The sequence below is a fragment of the Dipodomys ordii genome, unplaced genomic scaffold (genome assembly GCF_000151885.1).
Source record: "Dipodomys ordii isolate 6190 unplaced genomic scaffold, Dord_2.0 Scaffold130, whole genome shotgun sequence".
In the NCBI taxonomy this organism is placed as follows: Eukaryota; Metazoa; Chordata; class Mammalia; order Rodentia; family Heteromyidae; genus Dipodomys; species Dipodomys ordii.
The window spans coordinates 4,384,753-4,411,766 of NW_012267346.1; the positions used below are offsets into that span (position 1 = coordinate 4,384,753).

The 27,014-nt window shown below is 41.2% G+C and overlaps 1 protein-coding gene across 1 annotated transcript in view; it reads right to left on the reverse strand.

The window, feature by feature from the left end:
- Nucleotides 1-27,014, reverse strand: part of Jarid2 (jumonji, AT rich interactive domain 2) — a 241,640-nt gene that overhangs the window by 53,435 nt on the left and 161,191 nt on the right. The window contains exon 4 of the mRNA XM_013030449.1: nucleotides 6,273-6,442. Within this exon, the coding sequence (XP_012885903.1) occupies nucleotides 6,273-6,442 (170 nt within the window). The remainder of the gene's footprint in view (nucleotides 1-6,272; nucleotides 6,443-27,014) is intronic.

Sequence of the window (27,014 nt, forward strand, 5' to 3'; positions counted from 1 at the left end):
AGCACATGTGTCATTAAAAGCTAGATCCCACCAACCTTTTCTTAATGCCCTTCTACATAGGTAGCTTTTCACACACACACACACACACACCACAGATTTATAAGTACCCAAATTAGACCTCAGAGCAGACAGAATAGGGTTCAAACTACATAAGAACTAGCAAGCATATTAAGTTCTAGTTGAGCAATCACTATGGACCCCAAAGTCTGCATGTGACCTTATGAGCCATGCGAAGTTTTTCCAAGATCCCCAGAAACACTCACGTTTCCCATGGAACATGGGCATAGGGAACTTCAGTGAAAAGTGAAGGGATACAACTCTATCGGCCAGTGAGGTCCTCAGCAAACACTGCCAGCAGCACTTACAAGTTCATGTCTCCACCTTTATTCTTTCTTGTCAGTGGATTTCAAAAAGCACAAGAAATACTAATGGTCTAGATACTGGATACTGAGGAGAGTGAGGGCCAGAGAGGATTCTTAGAAGTATAACTGAACAGGGGCTTTCAGCCCCTGAGGGGAAGGGAGCCTGCTTTATCTTCTGGGAGAGCAGGCATGGTCAGAGGCCAGCTGGCCTGGAGCTGTGCCAACATCTTGGCGCCTTCACTGATCAAGGTCACAGAGCAATTAAAGGGGATCATTCCTTCTCCTCCTCCGATCTCAAGAATTCCAAGGTTTCCTATTTCTTCATTACTAGCTGATAAACTATCCTAGCAAACAAATTACATGCTCAGCAGAACTGAGACTCTAGGGGAAAGAAGAGCTTACTTATAAAGAGCGAAAGGGTGCTTTGATTTGGAGAAAGCAGAGGGCAAGGTGACCACAGAAACCCCAGGGCAGGGATCATTTCACTTTCACCATTCTGCGGGCAAAAAATTAAGATGCAACACCTCACAGAAGGGACCTCAGAAGAGCTGTGTACCACTGTGACAGCTTGCCTTCCTCCCTAAGGAGCTTATGTAATGTAAAGTATTCCCTTTTTGTTCAACCAAGTTCATTATTAGCACCACAATATTCCCTGCAATTGGGAGATTACTTAATTGCTTTCTAGCAGGTTAATCCCCTTTCATTCTGTGACCTCCAAATCACCTCCAAACTTTCACGTGTGTCCTACTTACAAGTCTCAATAACTAAGGCCAGTAATACATCAAAATATGCGCCCCTGGCCAACAAAGCCAGCCACTGTCCTGAATTATCTTCATAGGTGTTTTTAAATTGTCCCAGGGAAACCTCAAATCTAATCCTCCTTAATCTACATTACCGCTGTATAAACTGATTGGAAAACAGCAAATAAGTGGACTTGGATACTGTCTCTGGCAATCACTGGCACCTGTTTGCCCCCAGCAAGTGTCCTTTGCAATACCCATTACATGGGAAAATAAACTTGAGCTAAGAGGGATTTAAGTCATCACTCAAGATCTACCAGTCTTCAGCCAGTGCACTTCCTCAGGAGACCCTCAATCATTTTCAAACAGCTGCCCAGGATAATCTTCCTAACCTACTAGTTCTATTCAACCATCTTCTTAGCTGCAGAGCCTCAGCAGTGCCCCCAGTACTGAGCCCAGCACTGTAGGTTGAACTCACATCTTAACTTCCTTAACCATGAACCAGCCAAGTAACCAACCCTAACCCTAGCCCCAGCCCATTCCACAGTGTTCTATGCATTGTCAGAGGCTTCTGCAAAATTCCCTCCAAAGGCTTCTTTATCTACTACCAAGGCCAGCTCAAATTCCAGCCCCGTCATTTTTACAGTCATCCCAGTTTTATACAGCACAGGCCTCTACCTACTCTGACGCTCTTGCATACCTATTACCATATTCTCTATTTCACCTACAACCTGATTCTGCTTTCCGGTGTCTAATCTCTGTTTTCTGAGTGTCTGGCACACAAAAGGAGGTTCAATAAAGGTTAGCTGAATTAATTAGCAACTGAATGACAGCAGATCGTGGAAGATTCTGTAAGACAGTGGAAACAATGGCAAGCAGTCCCAAAATAAGACAGCATTGCTTCACAATGGCTGACAGTGAGGATGTGTACAAGAAATCCTCCCCACCCACCAAAGGCTCTCTTCAGCAGCAGACCACGCTGGGACACTGAACTGTGACAGCCACAGTCTTAAGAATGAACTGTGTTGTTAGTGTGTATGTTTCAGGAGTCCCCTTTGGGAATCCCCTCTCGTTTGCAGGACTCCATAAAGAGAAAAATGTAAATAAGAGAATCATTTAACCTGCCATTGCTCTGCTGCATTAAGCTCTTTTAAATCTCTTAATAATTATAGTCAGAACAAAGAGAGGAAGACAGAACTCATTAAGAATAACGAGACTGGTGACAGGAAATACAACGACGGTACGAATCACTGTGCACAGCGCACACACAAACCCCCGTTCCCTGCCTGTACTAGAGGAAGATACTAATTATGCCTCTGGCAAGAGACATGTGGACCCTTTCAAAGCAGCTATTTAAAGATAAATACACGGCAGGCAGGCAAACACTTCAGGCCCCGCTCCAATGTTCATTCCCCCTTGCTTTCCTTGAGCAGTTCTAGGGCATGACATTAAATAGAAAAGCAAAGAGCCTTGCCAAACTTGGCTGATAGGTCTCTTAGTGCCTTCAGACACATTTTTCTTTTAATCTCTAAAGCTTTTTAACCCAGAATGACTAGCTGATTTGTCTACATGTCTGCAGTAATCCCAATATTGATGGTATAGGTACCTTCAATGTAAGGTTTTGTTGAAGACACTTAAGGAAATTTCCAGGAACAGGTATGGCTAGGGTTCTTGAAGCATCAGGGATAGGTTTAGAGAACTCCATTTACTGTCCTTCCCATTCCTCCACCACTTACTCTCTCCCGCATTCCAAAATAGCACAGAAACTACTGAAGATGATAAACTGGGCTGGACAAATGAATGACCTGTAATCCTTAACCAGAAACAACACAGGGTCTCCTTCCTGCAGCCAGGCGTTCTGTAATGAGCTTATTAGAGGTCACTCATGGATTAGGACTCACTATGATCTTCAGGCTCAATATGGGGGTTTTGGGGGCTCTGACAGGATGCATTTGTTTTGAAATCAGCACCAAAAAAGAAGTCAAAGTATAGAACTAAGAACGTTAATCGGGGTCCCAATTGTGAACCATGCCTGAAAAGAGTTTAGCAGAGGCTAAGATTCTGCTGAGGATATACATCATCAGCTGTTAATACCAGGGTTACAAATGTGAGAATTAGACAAATTATGAGACAGGTACAAAACAGAACAGTGATAAACTCTAAAACAGTTATTAATACAATACCAACAAGTACCACATATGCACAGAGAAGGTTTGTTTAGCAAATATTCACAAAGACACCATGTAATACTGGTGAGCTCTGGGAAAAGGAGGTTATTTTAATTCTTTACTATTGGTATCCCAAGAAAAATGAGATATTTTAATGACTCTCCCCACCCCCTCAAAAAAGTTTACCTCTTTTTCTGAACATAAAATTTAAAGAGAATTATTAAGGTACACATTAAAGCCAAGCACTGATGGCTCACACCTGTAATCCTAGCCACTCAGGAGTCTGAGATCTGAAGATCACAGTTCAAAACCAGCTTGGGCAGAAAAGTCTCCTTGAGACTATTATCTCCAATTAACCACTCAAAAAACGGAAGTGGACCTGTAGCTCAAAGTGGTAGAACAAAAGTGCTCAGAGACAGTGCCCAGGCTCAAGGTTCAAGCCCCTATGATTAACCCCTAAAAGTGAAGTACATATTAAAGGGATCATTTATATAACCTTTGTATTCATCGAAAGGCAGGTTATAATCATCTCTAATTTTGCACTAAAATTCGCTATCTAATCGATTTACTTTTCCAAGCATCTGTTGCTATGGATCTGTACTACAAGGTCAGATCTCACAGACATATTGGAAAGTTAACATGGTTCTCAATTTTAATACCTCAGATCCAAAACCTACATGAGAAATGTTAAGAGTCCAATCAGAGTCCTTACTAAAATCAAAACCTGCAATATCATCTGACTCTTAAAATAAAGCTTATGTATAAACTCCGAAGACTCATATTTTTCCAAAATTGTTATACATGCAACGCCTAGGTTTGTTACTTAGACTTTTATTGCTTTTGCCATCACAAAGAATAAATTTGCCTAAAAGAAGATGATTCTCCATGCCTATGATCCTGAAACATCAAAGGTGGGTGCTTGCCATGATTTTCTTTTTGCATCATTTATTTGAAGAGTATGCACATCCCTCCAAACAAGGTCCTCTCTACATCTCCCCCAAACCACCAGAACTGATGGATCTTCTGGACACAGAGACTACTATTTCACAAATCAAGCCAACTATCCATGGCCAAAAATCATTTGCTTGAATAGAGGTAACCAACATAGTTAAGTCATGGTACCTTTAAAAAAAATAAAAATAAAACCTAGCTCAAGATGTGATAAAAAGTCTTGTGAACATCACAATAAAAGTCTCATCACAACAGAGCTTTAATTATTGACTTGAACTTATTTTGTTGATGGTGATACAGGCACCCTGTCAGATTTCTTTGCTTAATTCCTTCTTTGAAGACTTTTATTCCAGTCTCTTTCTACTCTTGGCACCACCCTATCTCAGCTTCACAGCCTACTTGTGACTCTTCTCCCCAGTCCAGCATCCAATCCAGCCCCAGATTGTATTTACTGTAATGTAACTATTCAGTACTTAAAAATATAATGTAGGGGCTGGGAAGGTGGCTCACTGGTAGAGTGCTTGCCTCTCACATGCATGAGGCCTTGGGATCGATTCCTCAGCACCACATAAACAGAAAAGGCTGGAAGTAGCACTGTGGCTCAAGGGACAGCACCAAGACCCAGAGTTCAAGATCACAACTGTGGTGCGCGTGTGTGTGTGTGTGTGTGTGTGTGCGTGCGTGCGTGTGTGTGTGTGTGTGTGTTACAAATAAGTTATATGGGCAGATTTAAGTAGCAAGGACTCGGATCGATTCCTCAGCACCACATAAACAGAAAAGGCTGGAAGTAGCACTGTGGCTTCAAGGGACAGCACCAAGACCCAGAGTTCAAGATCACAACTGTGGTGTGTGTGTGTGTGTGTGTGTGTGTGTGTGTGTGACATATATGTTATATGGGCAGATTTAAGTAGCAAAGACTCTCTACTTCCAGTCACTCTCTTCTCAACCAAACTTATCCAAGGCCATGATTTTCTAGTTCTCCTCCCTATCTAACTCTACCTCTAACACGTAACTTTCTTCCCTCAATATCCTCAAGGACTACCTCAATTTTCTTGACAACTTTGTATTCTCTCTTAGGGAACATGGCTCCACTGAAATCCAAACCTATCCTTCCTTACAAACCTTTCCCATCACCTTGCTCTGTTAGCAGATCCTGTTCGCTTACTTGGACAAATATCCTCACTATTATACTTATAAAAATTTCTGCTGGTTTTTATAACGTACCATAGACTGGTAGGACAGTGAGCTCTCAGCAGGTATGCTTATAGATAGGCCTTGGTTGAAACAAGGAAAGGGCTCATACTCAACTTTGACTTCTCTCACATACAAACATTACCAAAACACAAAGGGGACTTGGGGGAGGAGGTAAGGAAGCCAGGCACTGGTCTCATGCCTATAATCCTATCTACTCAGGAGACTGAGATCTGAGGAGTATGGCTTAAAGCCAGCCTCGGCTTTGGAAAAACCCATAAGAATTCTCATCTATTAACCACCAGCAGACCAGAAATGGTACTGTGACTCAAAGTGGTAGACCACTGGCCTTGAGCAAAAAGAGCTCAGGGACATCTCCAGTCCCCGAGTTCAAGCCCCATGCGGGAAGCTGGGACACTGAGAAGACAGTAGTTCAAGGCCAGACAGGGTAGCAAAGTCCAAGAGACTCCATTTCCAGTTTTTTTGCTGAGCTAGAGATGTGCCTCATGTGGTACAGTACCAGATGTGAGCAAGCCCACAAAGCTCTGAGTTCTAGTCCCAGTAACGGGGGTGGTGAGCATGGGGGGCATGGATAACAACACAAACAAGAAAACAAAAGAAAGAAAATACTACAAACTTTGTAACCACACATTACAAAGCCAAGAAGGGCTAAGTAAAAGTCAAATGAAACCATTACAATATATAAAAACAGCAGCTGGCTTGACCAGTTACCCCTCCTAGTATAAAATTCCTCAAATGTGGCCATGGAACTGAAAAACGAGAAATCTGCCAGGATCCATCCCTATCTACTGTTTTATAGTTCTTTCAATTAGGATGCTCCTTCGACAGTGCAGGCTTACCTCGAAGGCAGAGAAAAGTAAGAAAGTCTTCTGTCTTAGGCTTCCTTTTAGAGAGGTCAGAAATTTGAGTAGCTGGCGGGGGTAGCAAAGGCTCCACTATCTTCACTGGAGTTGTGCTGGGACTATTCGGCTGAGATTGAGCAAACTTCCTTTGTGCTTGCAGCCTGGGCCTGCAAAAGCAAAAGAAAATTAAAACTAAATTAATCACAGACTGGAGGATATGTGCCTACAAGCAGCAATAACACTATAACACATAAGAAAAGGGAGGGGGATCTCTCTTTGATAAAAACTCTTTCTTCCTGAGACTCTCTATATCCCTCATTCTCTCAAAAATCACAGGCTTGCTTTAAAGCACAATAGATTTTGTTAAAGGGCTGGGTTTTATACATGGTTATAAAGTATGCACCGCTACCACATATACATGTTTTTCCTTCAATTGCCATATACACAGTCTACAATGTTTGATGACAGTGGGTTAAGGCTTTCATACTTTGGTTTCAGCCCAAAATGAAGAAGAAAAGCTAATTCTCCTATTGCACTGATGTGGCATCCTGTGTGTTCATCGCACACCATCACAAATACACAATTTCTTCCTTATTGTGGCTTGACACTCAGTCCATTTTTGTCCTCAAACTGCCACATCCCCAGTCTTCTGACCCAAAGCAAGTAGTGTTTCATCTTTAGTCTCTTCTAAATTATGCCACAGGAACACACTACAGTAATTAAAGCATTTAAAATGATGGAGGGTAAAAAAGAAGAAATGTCTCCTTAGTATACTTAAATCCCTAAACCCAACACATTATGGTTAATCCTTTGCCAACAGGGTCAAACATAAATTCCATAAAGATTCAACAGGAGGCCTCTTCCCTACCAAATCCAGTTAGTGTACATGGGGCACAAAATAAATGTTCTTAATGTGATGCTTCTCATCTGAAAACTCTGACATGCAAACCTCTTTTGAACTCTAATGGATCCCAGCTAACAAAATGTAGCCAATAGTAAATTTCCCATTCTCCACAAATAAGTACACTGATAATATATCTGGACATTAAACTAATCTGACATTTAGCTGTTGTCTAATACTGTTTTCCTGAAGTCACAAAAATGTTTAAATGAAAGTAAGCATGTCTAAGGATGAGAATATGCTTACTGTGCTGCTTCTAACTACCCATAGGGACTTGCTCACAGACTGAGGAACTCACAGTGCAGAAGGGCAAGAACACAGCCCCAGAGGAGCTCTATGGTAGAGGGCCATAAAACAGTCTGTCAGAATCTCTAATTACTTCTAGACACTGGGAGAGAGTGACATCACCTAACTCGATTAAATAAAAATTAAGAAATCAGGAATATTTGTAAAGCACAGATACATCTACCTTTACTGTCTTACGGTTAGAAGATTTTGTATAAAATAGCAATTACAACATATTCTCATACCCACAGTAACAAATAATATCCTTATATTAAACAAAAAAATATAGATACAAACATAGATACACCACTTTTACTTTGCAAAACTTAACATCTTGTTTTTGTGGGATGTAGTTTGTTATTTTTGGTGCCATATTAGAACTTGAACTCAGAGCCTGGGTACTCAAGGCTGGTTTTCTGTCACTTAAGCCACAATCTATGGCTGCTTTGAACCTTGATCCTCTCAGATCTCAGCCTCCTGAGTAGCCAGGATTATAGGTGTGAGCCACTGGTGCCCTAGCATCATAAAGTTTAACTTTATACATCCCCTAGAGCCCCCCATAAATATTACGTAGCACAATTTTATGATTATCGCAACGTTATCACTAAAAATGTTTGCTTGCGGAGAAGCATTTTAAACTGCACCTCCCTTCCATACTAACCAGCTTCTACTCCTGCCTCCATGAGGACCTATCGTGAACAGTGTCCAGATCCTATTCCCAATACAAATCAACACTGGATCCAAAGGAGACTACATGGCTTCTCCAGCTACTTCCTGGGCACTAACTCATTGCACAAAGCCATGGCCACACTGCAATGCCCTGGGAGGTAGGTAGAGCAGCCTCCATTAATTTGTTTTTGTAACACCATGACCCTAACTGCCTGTTTCAAAGCAAAAGGCATTTCATTTCTGATTTATAAAAACTGTCCTAATTTTTTATTCAGCTGAAAAGTTTAAGTGGATGATTTCATAAAGTTTTCTAAATGGACACAATTTACCGGGAGTCCCACAGGAATTTCATAGAAATACTGCCTACATGTCAACAGGATGTTAAGTGTTTCCTGCTCTTTCTAAAAAGTCAGCAACAACAAATACCACATATGAGACAACTCTTGCAGCAGCCATAATGAAAAACAAACTCTCTCTCTCTCTCTCTCTCCTTCTCTCTCTCTCTCTGACAAAGGTATTTCACAATTCCAGAACCTCAATAGCTTGAATAAAGGACATTTTTTGCCTCATGACAAGGAGACTCAAGTCAAAGAGATCAGATGGATTAAAAATGTCAGCAAAATAAATTACACCTTAGACAAAAGCCAAGCTTCCAAGTGATTCAGCATTTGTAAGACCCAGAAGAAAACAGAACTGTGTGTCCAGTCGACAAAGGGTAGGTCTGTAATGTGGCTTTTCCTCCCACGTGGATTACAAAGATGTCGACCTTGCTTTACTGATCCTATACAATGGAAGAGCCAAATCCGTGAAGTAAGCAGTGTTATAGTGTAGGTGTAATTCAAGGACTGAAGATCCACTTTAGAATGTCGGCTACAAGGAAATGTGGGGAATCATCAGATGTGCTGAATCTGCATCTGGAGCTGGTAGGAGCAGAAGAGGCAGATTCAAAGTGGGGCACGGGAAGATAGGAACTAATAGACTTGAAGAGAAAAGTGGTTACATGGTCTCCAGACCCACAAGAGAGAACTGTTACCTTCTGCGCCATTTATTTTACCCTCAATACCTAACACCTCCACCAGTGTCACAGTATTGACCCCAGAAATACCACCTCCCCCACTTCACCCAGAGCCAAATGCATTGCCACAAAAATACTGTTTGATCAAAGAGAGGTTCAGTCACAAGGGGTTAGGTGAGTAGATGGTTCCTAGTAGTGAGGGGAAACATTATTATAACAAGGGGAGGGTAAACACAGGCGCTCGAAGCAGTTTCAAATCATTTATTCACTGTTACAAATGTACGTGTGTGTGGTGTGCAGGTATGAATAAAAGGACCACAAAGCTGAAGGTTGGTGGCTCACTCCTGTAATCTTAGCTATTCGGGAGGCTGACATCTGAGGATCCAGGTTCAAAGCCAGTCTGGGGAGGACAGTACATGAGACTTGTCTCCAATTTACCACCAGAAAGCCAGAAGTGGAGCTGTGGCTCAAAGGGGTAGAACACTAGCCTTGAGCAAAAGAGCTCAGAGATAGCACCCTAGGCCTGAGTTCAATCTACACACACACACACACACACACACACACACACACACACACACACGATCGAAGCTAATGGCTTTGGTAATTGGAAGGGTTTTAGCAAGTTCTCTCTAACTGCATAGGTGAATAAACAGAGAAGGGAACATTGTAGGCCTGTTTGTTTTATTGGTTTTCTTTCTTTCTTTTTTTAGCAGAAGCATCTTCATTCTTGTCTCTGCTCAAGACACTTCCTCAGGGAGACAGGATCGCTCTAACATAGTCTATCACCTATGACCAACCACTGAATCTCAAACCATTCGGCTGGTCTTCCCAGGACTCTAGTACAATTCCCTCTTCATGGCCTATTGCTACAAACTGAAGACCAGCCCTCCATAAACGCTAGCACAGAACACTACACTGTTGTGCTAGTTATTATTATGGACTACGCAATCCCTCAGTCATTACATACATCTACCTTACATCTACATTACTGAGAAGCCACACAACTGACTAAGCACATAAAGGGTTTGGGGAACACTACATGGCAATCCAGAGACAGCAAGAACACCCAAGAAATATGGATGTAGATCCAATAGCAGCACGAGACAATGATATGTGGTTCTGATCTAGACAAGCCAGCAGAGCTCTGTCCAATGGTACACTGGAATCTGTTTTTAATTAAGAATCGATGAACTTTCAGCCTGTGTGGTCACAATTTCCATCATCACTTAATGAATAATTACTGAGCCACTAGCACATCATCACCAGCATGCAACCATAGTCAGATTACCTGGAGCTGTATGTGGACCTACAACACAGTACAACACAGTAGTATACAGTACCCTTTAACTACAAGACCTGCAATTACATACCATTTTTCCTCACATAGCATAACAGTCATAGCCGTTATCTGTGGGGCCAGGGAGGAAATTTCTGCCTTGTACCATACAGACAGGACCACGAACCACAAGGAAGGTTATCTGTTCTTGGTGGAGCTGCATGAGCCTGTGAAAGACAAATGTGCTTCCTCCTCTTCCCCTTCCACTTCTAAAGACACATGGAAGGTGACATTATTTTCCACTGAGCTCCCAGACTCGCCTCTCCTTTGGGGTTACAAAGAAGGACAGCCAAATCAACATTTTATCACTGAACAAATATCCAAACAAATCCTCTGTTGTTTTGGCAGTTTAAACTTAAGACCTCACGCCTGCTAGGTAAGTGCTCTACCACTTGAGCCAAACACCCAGCAGTTTTTACTGGTTATGTTTTCAAACAGGGTCTTGAGCGTTTTGCCCAAGCAACCCTCAGACCATGATCATACTACTTTTAGCTTGGATTATAGGTGTATACCACCATGCCCAGACCAAACAAATTTCAAGAATATATTTCAGATTAAAAAAAAAAAGAAAAAGAAAAAAAGGTAGCAGTCCTGTAATCCTAGCCTCTCAGGAGGCTAAGATCTGAGGACTGCTTTTGGAAGTAGTAGAGTATATGCTTTGCCCTAGGTTCAGAGATCTAAACAAAACAGAAGCTACTAATATTTTCTTTTCAAGGTTACCAAGTTGTGAGATTATCTGACAAAGTTCTTTGGTTTTAAAACAATTCTCCTATGCCCCATCTTCCTACTCCAAGCAATGCATATGGAGACTTCAAGAGGAGCCGCTCAGGAGGGTGGCACTATTCTTCCTAGCCTCTCTACAGGGCAGTGCTAAACAGTTTACTGCTGAGTGAGCATCACTCTCTCGGGCAGCACTCACTGTGGTCAAACAGCAGTTCCTGGGTTGATTAAATTCAACTTCTGTGTGGGATTTCAGATAGTCACCAACCTAAGAAGCAAACAGTGCTATGTGCACAGTTTGAGTGAGGAAAACAGGAGCGTGGGAGACCAAGTGGTTGGAAGTCAACACACACAGCTGGTCCCTTGTTGAGCGATGAACATGCCAAAACATCATTTTATTAACTCAATTTTCCAATATTAAACATGGAAGCTGGTAAATCCAATTATTTAGATTACATCCCAATTCTAAACAAAGGGTGAGGAATGGGGGAGAAGGGGGATCACTCTGTTCATTCAGAAACTAAGAAACTGTGTCTGGCAAATGCAAAATGACCGGCATCGCTGCACTCTTTGTGCTGATGTGGGAGCAGGCCCTGATGCTTTGCCAACTTGCTGAAAGGCCTATTCAAAAAAATTTTCCTGTGTTTCCATCCCCAAAATAATTACCCACTCTATTCTACCCCCAGACATACACACACACTACAAACCTGGCAGCTACTCAAAGAAATAAGAGTGTGCCCATGTGTGTGTGCTGGAGGTTGTGGGGGGCCAGGCAGGGGATATCCTTTACCAGGGCAAGCTGCCCACCAAATTCAAATGCAAGTGCAGTTGTGGGCAAACCACACAGGATGGCTGTAAACATCCTGAATAGTAAAGAGAAAATAAACACATCCTCAAGTGAACCCAGAGGCCAGCAAGAGTCCCCTCCAAGGGCATAGCAAGGAGAAATGCACCATAGACGGTACCTTTCTGAGTGCCACCTCACCCTGTTCCCAGGCTTGTAAATGTATCAAGGTCATCACACAAAGACAAAAAAAAAAAAAGGGGGGGTGGAGTTCAGTGGGCTCCAGGAGAAGAGTTTGGCTGCATGGAAGGCAAGCCTTGCTCTGTGACATTTCTTCAGCTCTAGTCATGCTGCTTCACAGGCCTCTTTTCTGCTTTATGTATAAACAGATGAAATTGTTTATCTAAAAAAAAACCAACCACAAGATATTAAATATTTGCAGCACTTGTCTTAATTAAGTTACATAGGGAGCTATTTAGAGTAAAAGTTTGCTTCAGTCAGCTTTGCCTAAAGGAACTGTCTGCTGGTTGAGTCCCTCTCATTGAATACATAAGAAGTTTGGTTAGGTCTGACTGGTTCCAGGAAAAGATGAGCAGTAGCACACAACTTGGGATTTTGATAAACAAGATTTTGTGTCTATTGCATGGTGGCCTTGGTGCTCTCAAAATGCTAACTTTAGGACAAAGATATATAGATTAGGCTCCATTTACCTCCAAGCTACTGTGACCTCTGACCACTGCAATAAAACAAACAAGGCAGGCACCTCAATAGTTAATTCCCCTAACAATTCCTAGTAGGTTCTAGATGAAAAGTAGTGATCATTTGTGAGTACTAGGTGAGAAACTAACACCAATTCTCTAACTACTGGTAATGGGTAACTTTTAGATTTGAGATAGGAATTCTGCCTAGCACTTTAAAAGTCCGAGAAGTAGAAAGAAGGCAAAATCCCTATCATACTATACTTTTCTTAAATATTAGAAACATTATTTTATTTCCTCACACTGAATCCTCCCAATGCAAACTAAACTTGTTATACAGACTACCTGTCTTTAGAACACAGGCATCCTTAGAATCACTAAGCTAACTACTGGTAAACACAGTCATCAGTACTGCCCATCAAGAAGCTGGCCCAAGGAGAAAGCAAGCTTTGCAAGCCCAAATATTATCACCACTTTTGGAAGGTGTCACTACTTGTCCCCATGTTTCACAGCTCAAAACAAAGGCATCAAGGAGAAAGGTGAGCTTTCCTTCTCCTTTATTTGGGGGAAAGAAAGAAAGGAGAAAAGAAAATAAAAAGTTACAATGCTAAGAGCTATGAATAGATATCTGTAACCCCAGCGATTTATCTGGAGTATCAGAAACAAGAATATTGTTAAGTTTAGGAACAGGCTGGGCAAAAACATGCCAAAACCCTGTCTTAGAAATAAAAACAAAAAGGTCTGTGGTATGGCTCAAGTGGTGGAGCACTTGCCTAGACTATGTAAGGTCCTAAATTCAATCAATACTACTCAAATACGGGATATGGGTGCGGGAGGGGGGTGGTAAATACATAAAAGAGAGGAACAATTTCCTCCAAGTTAAATGTTCTTTAGTGCATATAAATCTTAGGTTAGGTGGTGACATCCCACACAAATGATATGAAAGGTAATACAGCTTTGGATTCAATTAACAAAATTATTCAATTGTTACTCGAAATCTTACCTGGCATCCTAAAATGTCAAAGAACCAAGACTGCCTGGAAATCATGAATGTCATGATCAAGGAAACATTTGACATTGAGTTCTTTTGTGTTCTAGAAAGCAACCATGTCACACTGGAGCTGAATCCTCATTAATCAACAATTAAAGTGGCAACAAAGCCCCTTTGTTCTGTCAATCACAAATGTCACCTATATGTCAGTTATATAAATGCCACTTTTAGTTTACCACCTAGGCAAAGCTAAAGCTTCATGTCCTAAAGTCTCCAGGTAGCTGAACTTCATTCTTATCAAGGATCCAACCCAGAACCCAGGATCTAAGAGTTGAAAATGTCCCTTTCAACACATACTGTTGATTAGCAGGAAAAGCAAAAACTGAATCCTAAAGCAAGAGAGAGTAAATAAGGACTCGTTAGTCAGAAGAACAACACATGGAGCTATCTTAAGACTCTCAACAGATATGGCCGGAAACTCCTACTTCATTATTGTAGGTACAAAATATGAACAAATTATCCAAACTACATTCAGTTTTAAAGGCCTAGTGATGCCAGGTAAAATGTTAATTTGCCTTTCCATTCATCCAGGAAGTGGCACTGCCAATTTAGTTTTTAAGCTATCATTTTTTAAAAGACATTTTTCAATTTTAGGCTAATACCCAGCTACAAACTGCCAAAGGAAAACAAAAACAAAAACACCCTCCAGGCAGCCATCTCTTGACCAAAAGAATGGTTGGAGAGGGGAATGAATGATCTGACAAAGCAGGACTCATGTTTCAAGAAAAAAGAAAAACATGAGGAAACACCATTCATTCAGTAGGTTTCTAAAAGCACAACTGAAATCTAAGTCCCACTGAAAGTTCTCATCATAACATTATCAATGGGGTTGTGGTGGAATTCTAAAATCCATTCATGAGTAGGAGGATGGGGTACAGTGATAAGAGTGCTTACTTAGCATTAGCAAAACCCTGGTTTCCATCTGCAGTACAAGAAGACCAAAGCACAAAGGCAAGCCTCACAACATCAGACAGTCCAAGAGCAAGAAGAAACTTCTGCCATCTTTTATCCTCTTCCCCTCAAGCCTAAAATTCACCTTCAAAGAGACCTCTTTTTAAAGGTGAATAAGAAAAGGAATGTTGGGCTGGGAATGTGGCTCAGTGGTAGAGTGCTTGCCTAGCATGCATGAAACCCTGGGTTCAATTCCTCAGAACCACATAACCAGAAAAAGCAGGAGATGGCTCTTAAGCAAAAACAGCTCAGGGACAGAGCCTAGGCCCTGAATTCAAGACTGAGGATGGGGGGAGGGGGGGGAGGGTGTGTGAGAGGAGGAACCAATCTCTCCTGTCCAAAAAAAAAAGAAAGAAACTCATGCAGTGGCTAGCAAGCACCAATAGATGGCAATAGAGAGTCTTCAGACTCCAGCTCTAGAATAATCCTAGGAGTAAGGAATTCTGAATTAAGATAAACAATTCCTGCCATTGGCCAATTTTTTGGACCTATATAAGCACCTGGTACTAGATAATAAGACAGCTGCTGTTTACAGAAAGTAGCAACCCGAATGCTATTGTGTCCCTCCAGCTCCACTACAGCTCTAAAGTTCTCACACATATAAACTCATAAACTCAGCTTTTCTAAATATCAAAACCTAAGCCCACAGCTGAAGTATATAAGATTGATCTCCAATATGCTCTTTAAAAGGTGATTTTTACTACCAAGAAAAGAACAAAAAAAAAACAGTGTAGCAAAATGCCAACACATGTTACTTTCAGAAATAAATTGAAAGTATTCATTTTGGAATTCTGACAGAAATTACCCAGTAGCTGGAATAATAATTTGTAATTTTTCAAGCTATGCTGTACCATGTAAGCCATTATTACCAGCCAGATGCTGTTCTGCATCAAAGGATTCTCTACAATTTGCATGTTCTCCCCTCCTGAGCATTATTAGTAGAGGGGTAGGTTTGTACAACCGTCTTAAGATGAGAATGTATGAGCATAAATACTAGAAATGGCTGAGAATATTCAGGAATTACATAGGAATAATGACACCAACTCAAAAGGAACTCCACAAGACAGTGCACTTTTGCAGAAGAGTGAGCCATTGGTCAATGGGCCAATAATCTGCAGGCAAGCACAGAGAAGGCAGGCTACTTTTTATCCCCAACAGGCCCTGCCCCACTGCTCCAATTGGCCCGGCTCAGGTTCACCATCTGCTCACATCAGGGTAGTCTGAAGATGTATTTACATAAAACGATCATTAAAAGACTTTGGAAGGCCAGGCTAATCCTAGCTACTCAGGAGGCTGAGATCTGAAGATGGCGGTTCAAAGCCAGCCTGGGCAAGAAAGACTCTGAGACTCTTATCTCCAATAAACCACCAGAAAACCAGAAGTGGCTCTATGGCTCAAGTGGTAAAGTGCTTGCCTTGAGCTGAAGAGCTCAGGGTCTGCACCTAGGCCCAGAGCTCAAACCTCACGACCGACAAAAACAAAAACAAAAAAAACACAAGGTAAGGAGGGCAGCATGGCTAACTATGTATTAAAATGCTGCTTTTCTGAAATAATGACTGAATATGAAGTTAGCCTTGGTCTTCTTTAAAGGCTAAGATACCTTCTCTTTTCCAACAAGCCACCCTTCCTCCCAAGCCATAGGTAATTGAATGAGTATTCCAAATGCTCATTCAAATGCCCTGAGCTGAAGAGCTCAGGGACAGCACCCAGCCCCAGAGCTCAAGCCCCAAGACTGACCAAAAATAAATAAAGAAATAAAAGACTTCGGAGCACTCAAGCAATCTCAAAACATATTCACACCCCCTTCTACTTTCTTGAACAATTTGAGGTGTGTCTTTACTGCCTCTTGGAACAATCAGTTAAGACAAAACCTTACAGCTAAAATATCCTTCTTTACTAAATAAAGCATTTCCTCCTTCTCTTTCTTAACTTGCTGATATTGTCTTGGCAGAATAATTAGCCCAAGTCAAACCACGAGGCCAAAGCAGGAACTTTTTAGCAATTTTGATAGAAAAGAAGACTTTTCTCACAATAATCAGTCACCACTTGTACATGGTAGGACAACAAATCTCCTTTTGACTGATGGCATATTCTGGAAAAACACAGCTCACCAGAGATTGGTTGATCCAATGGGGATCCATGTCACCGGAAACTGCAATGTCAGTTCTAAGAGACATCAGTGGCATGAGAATATAAATAAAAACCAAGGAAATCATATCATATCATTTCAAAATGCCGGTAACAAGGAATCAAGTCACAAAGATCTGCTTTCTAAGGGATACCACCAGCATAACCTCTAATATTGAACTGTTACCAAGATTAAATTTTTTGCACACAGTAGTTAATATACTTCAGGCCAGAAAACAGAAACCTAAATCCAACTGAGTGAGAATGAGGGTCTGAAGAGTGGATGGGAAAAGGGCCTGTCACAATATTCTATCTTTGCTAGGTTCCATCAGACATGGCAGGCTATACATCCACCAGCCCTCTGTCTAATCCCATGTACAACACTACAGCCCTCACCTGTCCATGAACCACAGATAGTACAGAACCTTCCATAAACTATGTTTTTTCCTTCCTTTAATGTTTCCGCATATTACTTTTTCTGCTCCTCTTTTTTTTTTGGTTGGTTGTGGGGCTTGAACTCTGGGCCTGGGCACTGTCCCTCAGCTCTTCAGCTCAAGGCAAGGGCTCTACCACTTGAGCCACAGCACCACTTCCAGTTTTTCTGATGGTTAATTGGAGATAGGAGTCTCACTGACTTTCCTGCCCAGGCTGGCTTTGAACCATGATCCTCAGATCTCAAGACTCCTTAGTAGCTAGGATTACAGGCATGAGACACAGGCTCCCGGCTTTCTGTTCCTTCTAAAATCAAAGCTGTTCATCTTTCTACCAAAAAGAACCAATTTACTACTTCTTCTTGGCAGATCCAAATTGCCAGCACCTCGTCTAGGGATGCCATTGTTGAAAACGACTGCTGGAATGCAAACCCTGATTGCTAGATAATAAGATGACTACTGAATGACTTATGAGCAGGTAGAGTACACTGAACAAGGACAACTCATACCACGGGCATGAAGCAACAGAACAGTAAGAGATTTCATCATACTACTCGGAATGGCAGCGCAATTTAAAATTCTTAAGTTATATATCCCCTAATTTTTTAATTGGGGGCCACCAAAAAGTGAAATCACTGAAGGGATAACAGTTAAGGAGGGATTACTGTAAACAAACAGAAAAGTCATGCTTGTGGACAATAGTGGTAGATTGGGAGCAAATGTATGCAAGACCAATAAGGCCCACCCTAATTACATTTAGTTTCAATGAGCCTTCAATATGAGTCTGGCAATGTCTTCTACATGGTGCCATAACCAGACCTCCCATTCTTTGTCTGACAAGTATAGAGCCATTTAACCAATAAACCCTACTAAAGATACAAAACTGTTGCGGCTAATGCTAATATAATCAGGGCCTTGCAGATATCTGCATATGAGATAGGATCTTCTTGTTGTGACACTAGAAAAGTAGTTCCACAAGCTCTGCAAAACCTAGGACAAAGCTAATAGCAGAAACACCCAGAAGTGAAATTGAGGGTATGAACAAGCCATCCTTCTAGGTATAGAGACACAGTTCTATAATCCCAGCACTTAAGAGGTAGGGGGGTAGGGAGAGGGAGGGGGAGAGAAGAAAAGAAAAATAAATAAGCAAGCCCATTCTCCCAGTGAAGGTGACTCCTTCGTAATGGTTAAACTGCATGACAATTTCTGATCTTTATTTGGTTTCAGAAAACATCCTCAGAAAAGATCTAACTTCCAAGCAAAACAAGATTAAAATACTCAAATGATAGTGTGCCTCTAGCAACTCAGAAAGGATGAGATATCCTGTCCTTCATTAATCCCTCATCTTCCTTGTCAGACAGCAAAGTTAAAGCCACAAATTCAGCCTATTTCAGCACATCTTAAACTCTCCAAAGAAGGCTGCAGCCACATGTCTATCCTAGGTTTCTTCTAAAGCCTCTCTGTCACTGGGCAATTCTTCTGAGGGAAAATAGGGAGATAAAGAAATGGAGAGATGGGGCTGGGAAGGTGGCTCAGGGGTAGAGTACTTGCTTCACAAGCATGAGGTCCTGGGCTGGCTTCCTCAGTACCAGATACACAGAAAAAGCCAGAAGTGGCGCTGTGGCTCAAGTGATAGAGCACTAACCTTGAGCTGAAGAGCTGAGGGACAGAGCCCAGGGCCAGAGTTCAGGCCCTATGACCTACTCCACCCCCCATCCCCCCAAAAAAAAGAAAAAAAGAAAAGAAAAAGGAGAGACCAGTCAAAGAAAGGAAGAGAATCAAAGCAGGGAAGGAGGAGAAACCTCTAATAAGAGACAATGTGATCAGAAGCATTTATTAGTGAGAAACATTAATTGCTAACTTCCAAAATGTTACCTTTCACCCTCAGCTTAAAAACCTCGTTCCAGTGAGTCCTTCAAAACATAGGGTTAAGAAATTACTTTCTGTGATGTTTCCTAGCCACTTACTTGATTCTCTCTGCGGTCCATTCTCCCCGGATCTACCACCCACCCAGCTTCAGAATAAACAGCTTCAACTGAACAGATGAGAACACACTGTGGAGGTGGTGGGAACCACAATGAAAAGAGGAAGTGAGAGACTAAGAAAAAATTGTCGCATTGTGAAAACTGGAAAGAAACAATGATATGCTGAGCAACCATGGAAATAAATAAATGACGTGCTTCTCTACTCTGCAAGTCACTGATTAACAGTAAGTACATTCTTTCTTACTGTTGGTTTCTCGGAACATTGTGCCAGCAAATGGGCAAGTGCAGTATAATGCTCATAAAGACGTAGGGAAGGGGAAGGACAGTGCTTAACTATTCTCTTTTATAATGACTCTCTTCATTTCCACCAGTCTAAACATGCCTTAATGGTCTTCCTTTGATCCAAGGAGCATCCATCTTGAGCTGTGTCAATAGGCTGCCAAACTCCACACTCTAGGTCATATATCAGCCCAGAAAAGGGTGGTGATTGCTCCACCTCCAGCAATTTGTAAATGAGCCTAGTAAGAGATTATTTCCAGCTGGACACTTAAACCTTCCTGCTCTAACATCCAAGACTAAAGTTAAACACAGTCACCAACACCTGACCGACTGTGGGGGACTCGGGTTGCAAAAGTATCCTCCTAACTCATGCCTTGTTCGCTTAGAAAGAGTACAGAATAAACTACTCTTTTCAAGACTATTATCTCTAGCACTTCAGAGTCCTCAGGCTCAGCATCAGAATAAGCCAGTCTTAAATATATGCATGCAGATGCATACATCCCCCCCCCCCCCCCCCCCCCCCCCGCACACACACAGGGTATGGCTGAAGTAGTAGAGTGCTTATCCAGTATATTGGAGAACAATCCCCAGTAACATGAAAAAGAAGAGAAAACAGAAAAAAATAAAGATACACACTGGGAGCAATACATACAATGGGAGCAATAACAGACAGTAGCACAAAGCTATCAAAATGCATACAATCTCCCCAAAGCCCGTTTATCTTTTAAGGAAATCATTTTTTTTTCTGGAAATGACTTTTTCTGCACCCTCTCCCACCCACTTCTCCAAGAACGCAGCCCCTCCCTCATATCCTAACAAATTGGTGGTTCCACCTAGTTTTCTGGTAACACTTTTGAGAATTCAAATTTCTCTTTTTCTTGTTAACCTGTCTTTTGTTTCTGTAATTTTCAGATCCACTTAAGACTTTTATTTATTTATTTATTTATTTTTGCTGGTCATAGGCCTGAACTCAGGGCCTGGGCACTGTCCCTCAGCTCTTCAGCTCAAGGCTAGCACTCTACCACTTAAGCCACAGCGCCACTCCTTGGCTTTTTCTGCTTATGTGGTGCTGAGGAATCGAACCCAGGGCCTAATGCATGCAAGGCAAGCACTCTACCACTGAGCCATCTTCCCAGCCCCCCACTTAAGACTTTTAAAGAGTGGAAGGTTTCTTTCCTCCTTAACACTGATGTATTTTACAATTCTCAGGCTTCATTCAGTCCTTTCTGGAATGGAGATGTAAAGGAAATGAAGGGAGAGGTCAGCAATCTACTTCACACTAATTTTTGAAAGTGCTTCCTTTTTATGTTATATAATTTTAAAAGGGAAATACACTAGAGGGGTATGCTTGCGATTTAAGGTGCCACCAGATTAAGCCATCTCTTCTTGTTCTTGATTGCCATGATCCTTCACTTCTGGGATTAAAAAACCATCAACAAACCTCAGGTAAGATTAATAAAACTCAGTGATAGAATTAGTCAGCAACAAATATTGTGAATTTACAGCACAGATTAAAAAAATTAGAAATGGTGCTGTGGCTCAAGTGGAAAAGCACTAGCCTTGAGCTGAAGAGTTCAGGGACAGCACCCAGGACCAGAGTTCAAGCCCCATTACAGACACACACACACAAGTAAGTGACTGAGCAGAAAATTCAAATTCATGCTACTAGACTACTGAGCAACTTTTTTTTTAAACCAAAAAGACCTTGCTAGGTAGACCTCTGGTGCTCTATTACTTTGCTAAAAGGCAGTATATTTTAAGAATTGAGGCCAGCCATGATTCTATAGTATGACTGAGATGAAGAGAAAGGGCACCATGGGGACTGTACAAAGACATACATATATCTACTCTCTGCATAAACATGGATAGCCTTTGGGACTGGGACGTGATGAAATGTGCCTTAATCCAATTACTGCATGACAATATAAAATTACCTAGGCTAAGCCAAGAATCAGGTGCCAGCTCCTGTAGCAACTGCCCTCTAGGACAAAAATCCCTATGGGAACTCATTCCCTGCAAGGGAACTTATGAGTAAGAAAAGTAACAGGTATTCCTAGACTACCTTCTCAAAGGCCCTTCCCAAAGCCATTAACAGACTTCAGACCCAGATTTCTGAGTGAAAATCTGAGCTGAATAGCTCAACTATAAAAGAAGCCAGTTGACAGGTAAGCAGTGGTATGTATGCATCAAGGCTATTCTAGGCCTGGTGTACTGGGCTCATCGTTTTTGAGCTCTCAAAGCCTAACACCCTATAGAACAATAACAGCACTATATACACTATATACACCAGGTGAAGAATCAAATGGCACTTGACAGAGGAATACACACTGGAATTTTATTTTCCCATGAACTGAATTCATTTTAAAGTGAAAACAGAAAGTATTAAATACCATTCTATGATAGGAAACAGCATTAAGCTGTAGTCCATGCTACCTGAACTTATAACCATGCGACAGAATATACTACAGTGTTTTCCAACTCTACAGTTCTCCAAGGAGGTATTGCAGTGGGATGATGGAGCCCAAATTCCACAAAAAGTGGTGAAATGCAGCAGTGTTGGTCATTTCCAAGAATTCTAAAGAACAGGGCATTCAACAACTCAAAAAAGTAACGAGATGGGAAATGATTAAGAAAATCCTGAAACAAAATGCAAAGAAAGCGACAACTCAGAAGTATACACGGAGAATTTCTGCTATCTTTGTACTTTTATTCCCAAACAAACTTCAACTTGAGAGTCCCAGACTTGAAGGGTGAGAAACCACCACCATCAGGCTCCTCCATGATCCCCAACTTCCACAGTAGAACCCACCCTATTTATATTAAACAAGTATTCCCCTCCAAGGACTAAGTATCCTGTCTGAGAAGTTGTGAAAGAAATAGCCTGGTCATTTCAAGGATACAGGATCCAAAAATCAGAACTTAAACCCTGAATTAATGTTCTACAGGCACCTGGGCAAAGTAAACCTGAATCCTCTGCAGGAACAGTTCCTTCACCTCAGGCCTCAAATGAATCTTCCAGATACACCACCTCATTCAGGGGAAATTTGAATAATTCACTCTCTACCAAGAACATAAAGTACCAAGAGCAGAAACCAACTTGAAAGCCAGTCAGCAATGTAAACTAGCAGACACTGTTTAAATAAATAAAAACCAAACTTGAAAATATCTTCAAAAAAGAAAACTAATTCTCAAAACAGTCAATACTAAGATTAACATTGAAAAAAAAAAATAACTGAAAGCAGCATTTGAATATATTAGCCTAATATTTGAAAAGGACCAAAAAGAACTTGCTAAATGAAAAAAGAAACTTTGCAGGAGGATCCCTGGGGCCCCAGAACTCAAGAGCAACCCGCACAATACAATACAGCAAGATCCCGTCTCAAAAATAAAATGAATCGTAAATAAACATCAGAATTAACGCTTTTTATTTAGTAGAACTTTTGACCATGTTTTCATTGAAACAAACCCAAATTATGAAATACAAAGCTTAAAAATAAAAATAAATCATGTATTACACAGATTCTAGCAAGTTAATCTTGAGGCACAGGTACATTCTTAGTAGGCTCCAGGTATGAAGTTGAAAAGACACTGCTATATATACTTGAGAAGCTTCTCATCTCCTCCTGAGAGATCCAGAAACAGCAGCTAGAGAAGGATTTTTATTGACCTGAGAGTAGGATTAAGCTACTACAAAATACTACTGGAGAAGGCACAATAACCTTCTATCAAGATACTTGAATTAACAATCCAAGGAATCACATAATAATAGAATTGTGAGGCTCATACTTGGGTGGATGAATGGGTTTCTTTCCTGTTGTGCTCTGGGGAGGGAAGAGCCTCTGTTGTCATGACAATGGTAAATCAACACATTCCCTTCCACACTTCCCACTGGTTAAAATAAACAGATCAGAGCTGACCTTATTTGCACCTACCAAAAGAATTTCTGAAAGCACCCCTCATCACCAGCTCCTCCAGAGAACTGGCTTCTACCCAGTCTTCATGCAACATGCATTGAGTGATACTCCCACATCCCTTAATAGCTATATAGGCTAAAAATACCAAGTTCCATTTTAGAACATAGGTCACTGAGAAAATGTTGATGGGTATATGAAATTGCCTGTCACTGTAAACATGACTAGAAGTATGAATTCTGTGCACTGAAAGACAGCTATATATGGTGTTATTTAGTGTCATCTCTCCTGTATGATCTACAACAAAACTTGCTTTGTTGCACACAGAAGCTGTTAGGAACATCGTGAAAGGTGAAGACAGACTTATGGAGGTGTGTATGTTTTAAGGACACATTTCCCCACTGGGCATAAATTAAAATTTGTACAAGTTGAAACATGTGAAATCAAGTAAAGAGTAAATTGCATACATCTACGCACAAATAAAAATTCTCAATCCCATTCTACCCCAGCCACACAAAGAGAGACAAACAGTCCAGTAACAGATACATGCATTCACACAATGGTAAGAGATATGGAAAAACTCCTAAGGCTTAAAAAAAAAATTAAGGTACAAAGACATGAATGTGTAATGGATACAGTCTTCTTGTCTGTCAACTAGAAACTCATCCATGAATACCAGAAGTCAAAAGGACAGGCAGGGGCTGGGAAGGTGGCTCAGTGGTACAGAGTGCTTGCCTTGCATGCATGAGGCCCTGGGTTCGATTCCTCAGCACCACATAAGCAGAAAAAGCCAGAAGTGGCACTGTGGCTCAAATGGTAGAGTGCTTGCCTTGAGCTGAAGAGCTGAGGGACAGCTCCCAGACCTAGAGTTCAAGCCCAGGACTGGCAAAAAAAAAAAAAGGAGCAGGCAATATACCTTAATCTACCAAGGTCTAGGAATAATATTAAAACCAGAAAAGTTAAGAATAATGTTAGAAACAGAAAAGCCAAAGGCTATCCAAGACTACATCATATTGCCTGCTTAGAAGAGTTTTCACAGCAAACAAAATCCTCCCCTCAGATGTCATGACCTTAAGCAATTTGGCATCTGAGCATTTACTGAATAAATTTCAGTTAAAAAGAGAGAGAGAGAGAGAGAGAAAGAGAAAGAAAAAGAGAGAGAAGGAGGCTGGGAATATCTGGCTGCCAACCACTATAAATAATTTCAAATACAACACAAGGAAAGAAAGGAAAGACATTATTATTCTTCTGTCTCTGCATAAAGCAAATGAACAAGGCAAGGAAGTAAACATTTGTAAGGCACAAAGAAAGGCATCTCCAAAAGGTGCTGGAAGTAAGAGGGCCCCCAAGCAGTCTTAACCACAGAAATAACCGCTGTCCACTATACAGAGAATGGACATTGATCACTTGTTATTTATTGCTTAGGGCTTTACATGAGATATAACCTTTAGTCCTTAAAAGTAGTGATTATCAAAGGGTGATCCCCCAACTAATAGCATCAGAATCCAAGTACTGGATCTAAGGCTATTCCTCAGCCCTGCTGAATCAAAAGCTCTAGAGGCTGAAAAGTTGAGCTGTTCACTCCCAACGTTCCTTCACTCCTTTCTTTCCTGTGTTTGTACGCATATCCATGCAAGCTCTCACCAGTAACAGGGCCTGAAATAGTCTCATATTCTTGCTTGACTTTTTTGAGCCACAACTCCAGTCCAGCTTTTACCATGGTTAATTGAAGATAAGAGTCTAACAATTTTCTGCCCAGGCTACCTTGGAGCCTCCATCCTAAGATCCTAGGATTACAGGTGTGAGCCACCGGCACCCAGCTAAGGTATGTGTATAACATGCCCTTCAGTGCTGATACAGATTATATCTGAGCTAAATAGTATTATGGTTGCCATAATCACACTTAGGCATGGCTACTGTAAGTAGCTTTTAGCAGCACACACACGCATGCGCGCGCGCGCGCACACACACACACACACACACACACACACACACACACACACACACACACACTGTCTCAACCCTACTTTATTCCAAAACCAGCGCTCACAGTAGATTTAGGGGTCCTAACTGGCTTAGTAAAAACATATGAGCACCACTCAACAGGCTGTAACCTGTGTATTCCTGAGATCTGATAGTTTCGTTGCCGTATCTGTAGTCACCTCTAGGTTCATGGGAATTACCACATACTAGTTCCTAGTTAAAGGTCTACAATGGACATAAAAACCTCTTCAGAGAAATCCATGGATCAACATCCAAACGGATTTCTATAATGTCCGTACATCTTAATATATTTTAAATTCATATGGCAATTGTATATATTTATAGCATACAGATTTTGACACTTCAAAACCTGCATATAGTATGTTCAATACATACAATAAGATCAAAGATAAATCCATTATCTAACAAGTCAGACATTTATTATTTCTTTATAATGGGAATATTAAAAATTCTCTCCACTGTTTTGAAATATACAATTGTTAGCAATCTATATTCTACTACTATACTATATTATTCAACTATATTATTCTACTATACCATACAAAGAGTATAATAAGTTACTGCTATCTGAATGTGACTTTTTTTTAACATTTTCTTTAATTGCCTTCACTGGAAAGGAAAACAGTAGACATTGTAAAAACTTTCCTTACGTACTTTCTATTTTAAAAGCGTGCAATTCTCATTTCCATTTACAAGTATCTAAGAGCAAACCAAAGAGAGGGGAACACAAATAGCTCATCACTGTAAATAATCCTAGCTATTTAGGAGACCAAATTGCTGGGATTTTACTTTGAGACCAGCCTGGGCATTTCTGGCCCACTTCTTCATAATGCTAGGCTCAGTGTCCTGTACCTATTACCCTAGCTACCTACTGGTAAGTACCTAACACAGGTGGATCATGCCCGGTGGATTGTGCCCAGTGTACACCAAACAGGAAGCATGGACTGCCTGCTTAGCAAGTGTTGGGCCCTGAGTTCATATCCCAGCACTACTGAGAGCCAGGGAACAAACAGCAAGTTTCCAAATCAGGACACAAGTTTTTATACTCTCTCATCATCACTAAGAAATTTGAGAAACACCTAAAAGTACTTGTTTATGCCATGGCTTGGATAACAAGAAAAAAATACAAGAGGAAAACAAAAGGTGAATATAAATACTTGAAGGTGTTTGCTGGTACATTTCTTCAAGATATGCAGCAGAGGGTAGAACTTGCCTTCCTCTCTCCTTAGCCTTTTAGCAACTCAGCAGAAGTGGCTTCTTTCAGTCTGCATATGGATTTCTGCTGATGTAAATCATCAGTGTACATTCTGGCTTCATTTCACAGGAAACACTACTATACCCTCTAATTAGGAAGAGTCACAGACTCTCTGTCCTCCCTGATCCACAGATTTCTTATCTATGGAATGGTAGGGTCTCATGGTCAGATGACCTTTAAGGCCAATATTCAGCCCAGCACAGTTGATACTGGAGGCATCAAAAATGTTGAGAGAGGGGCTGGGAAGATGGCTCAGTGGTAGAGTGCTTGCCTTGCATGCCTGAGGCCCTGGGTTCGATTCCTCAGCACCACATAAGCAAAAAGAAAAAAGCCGGAA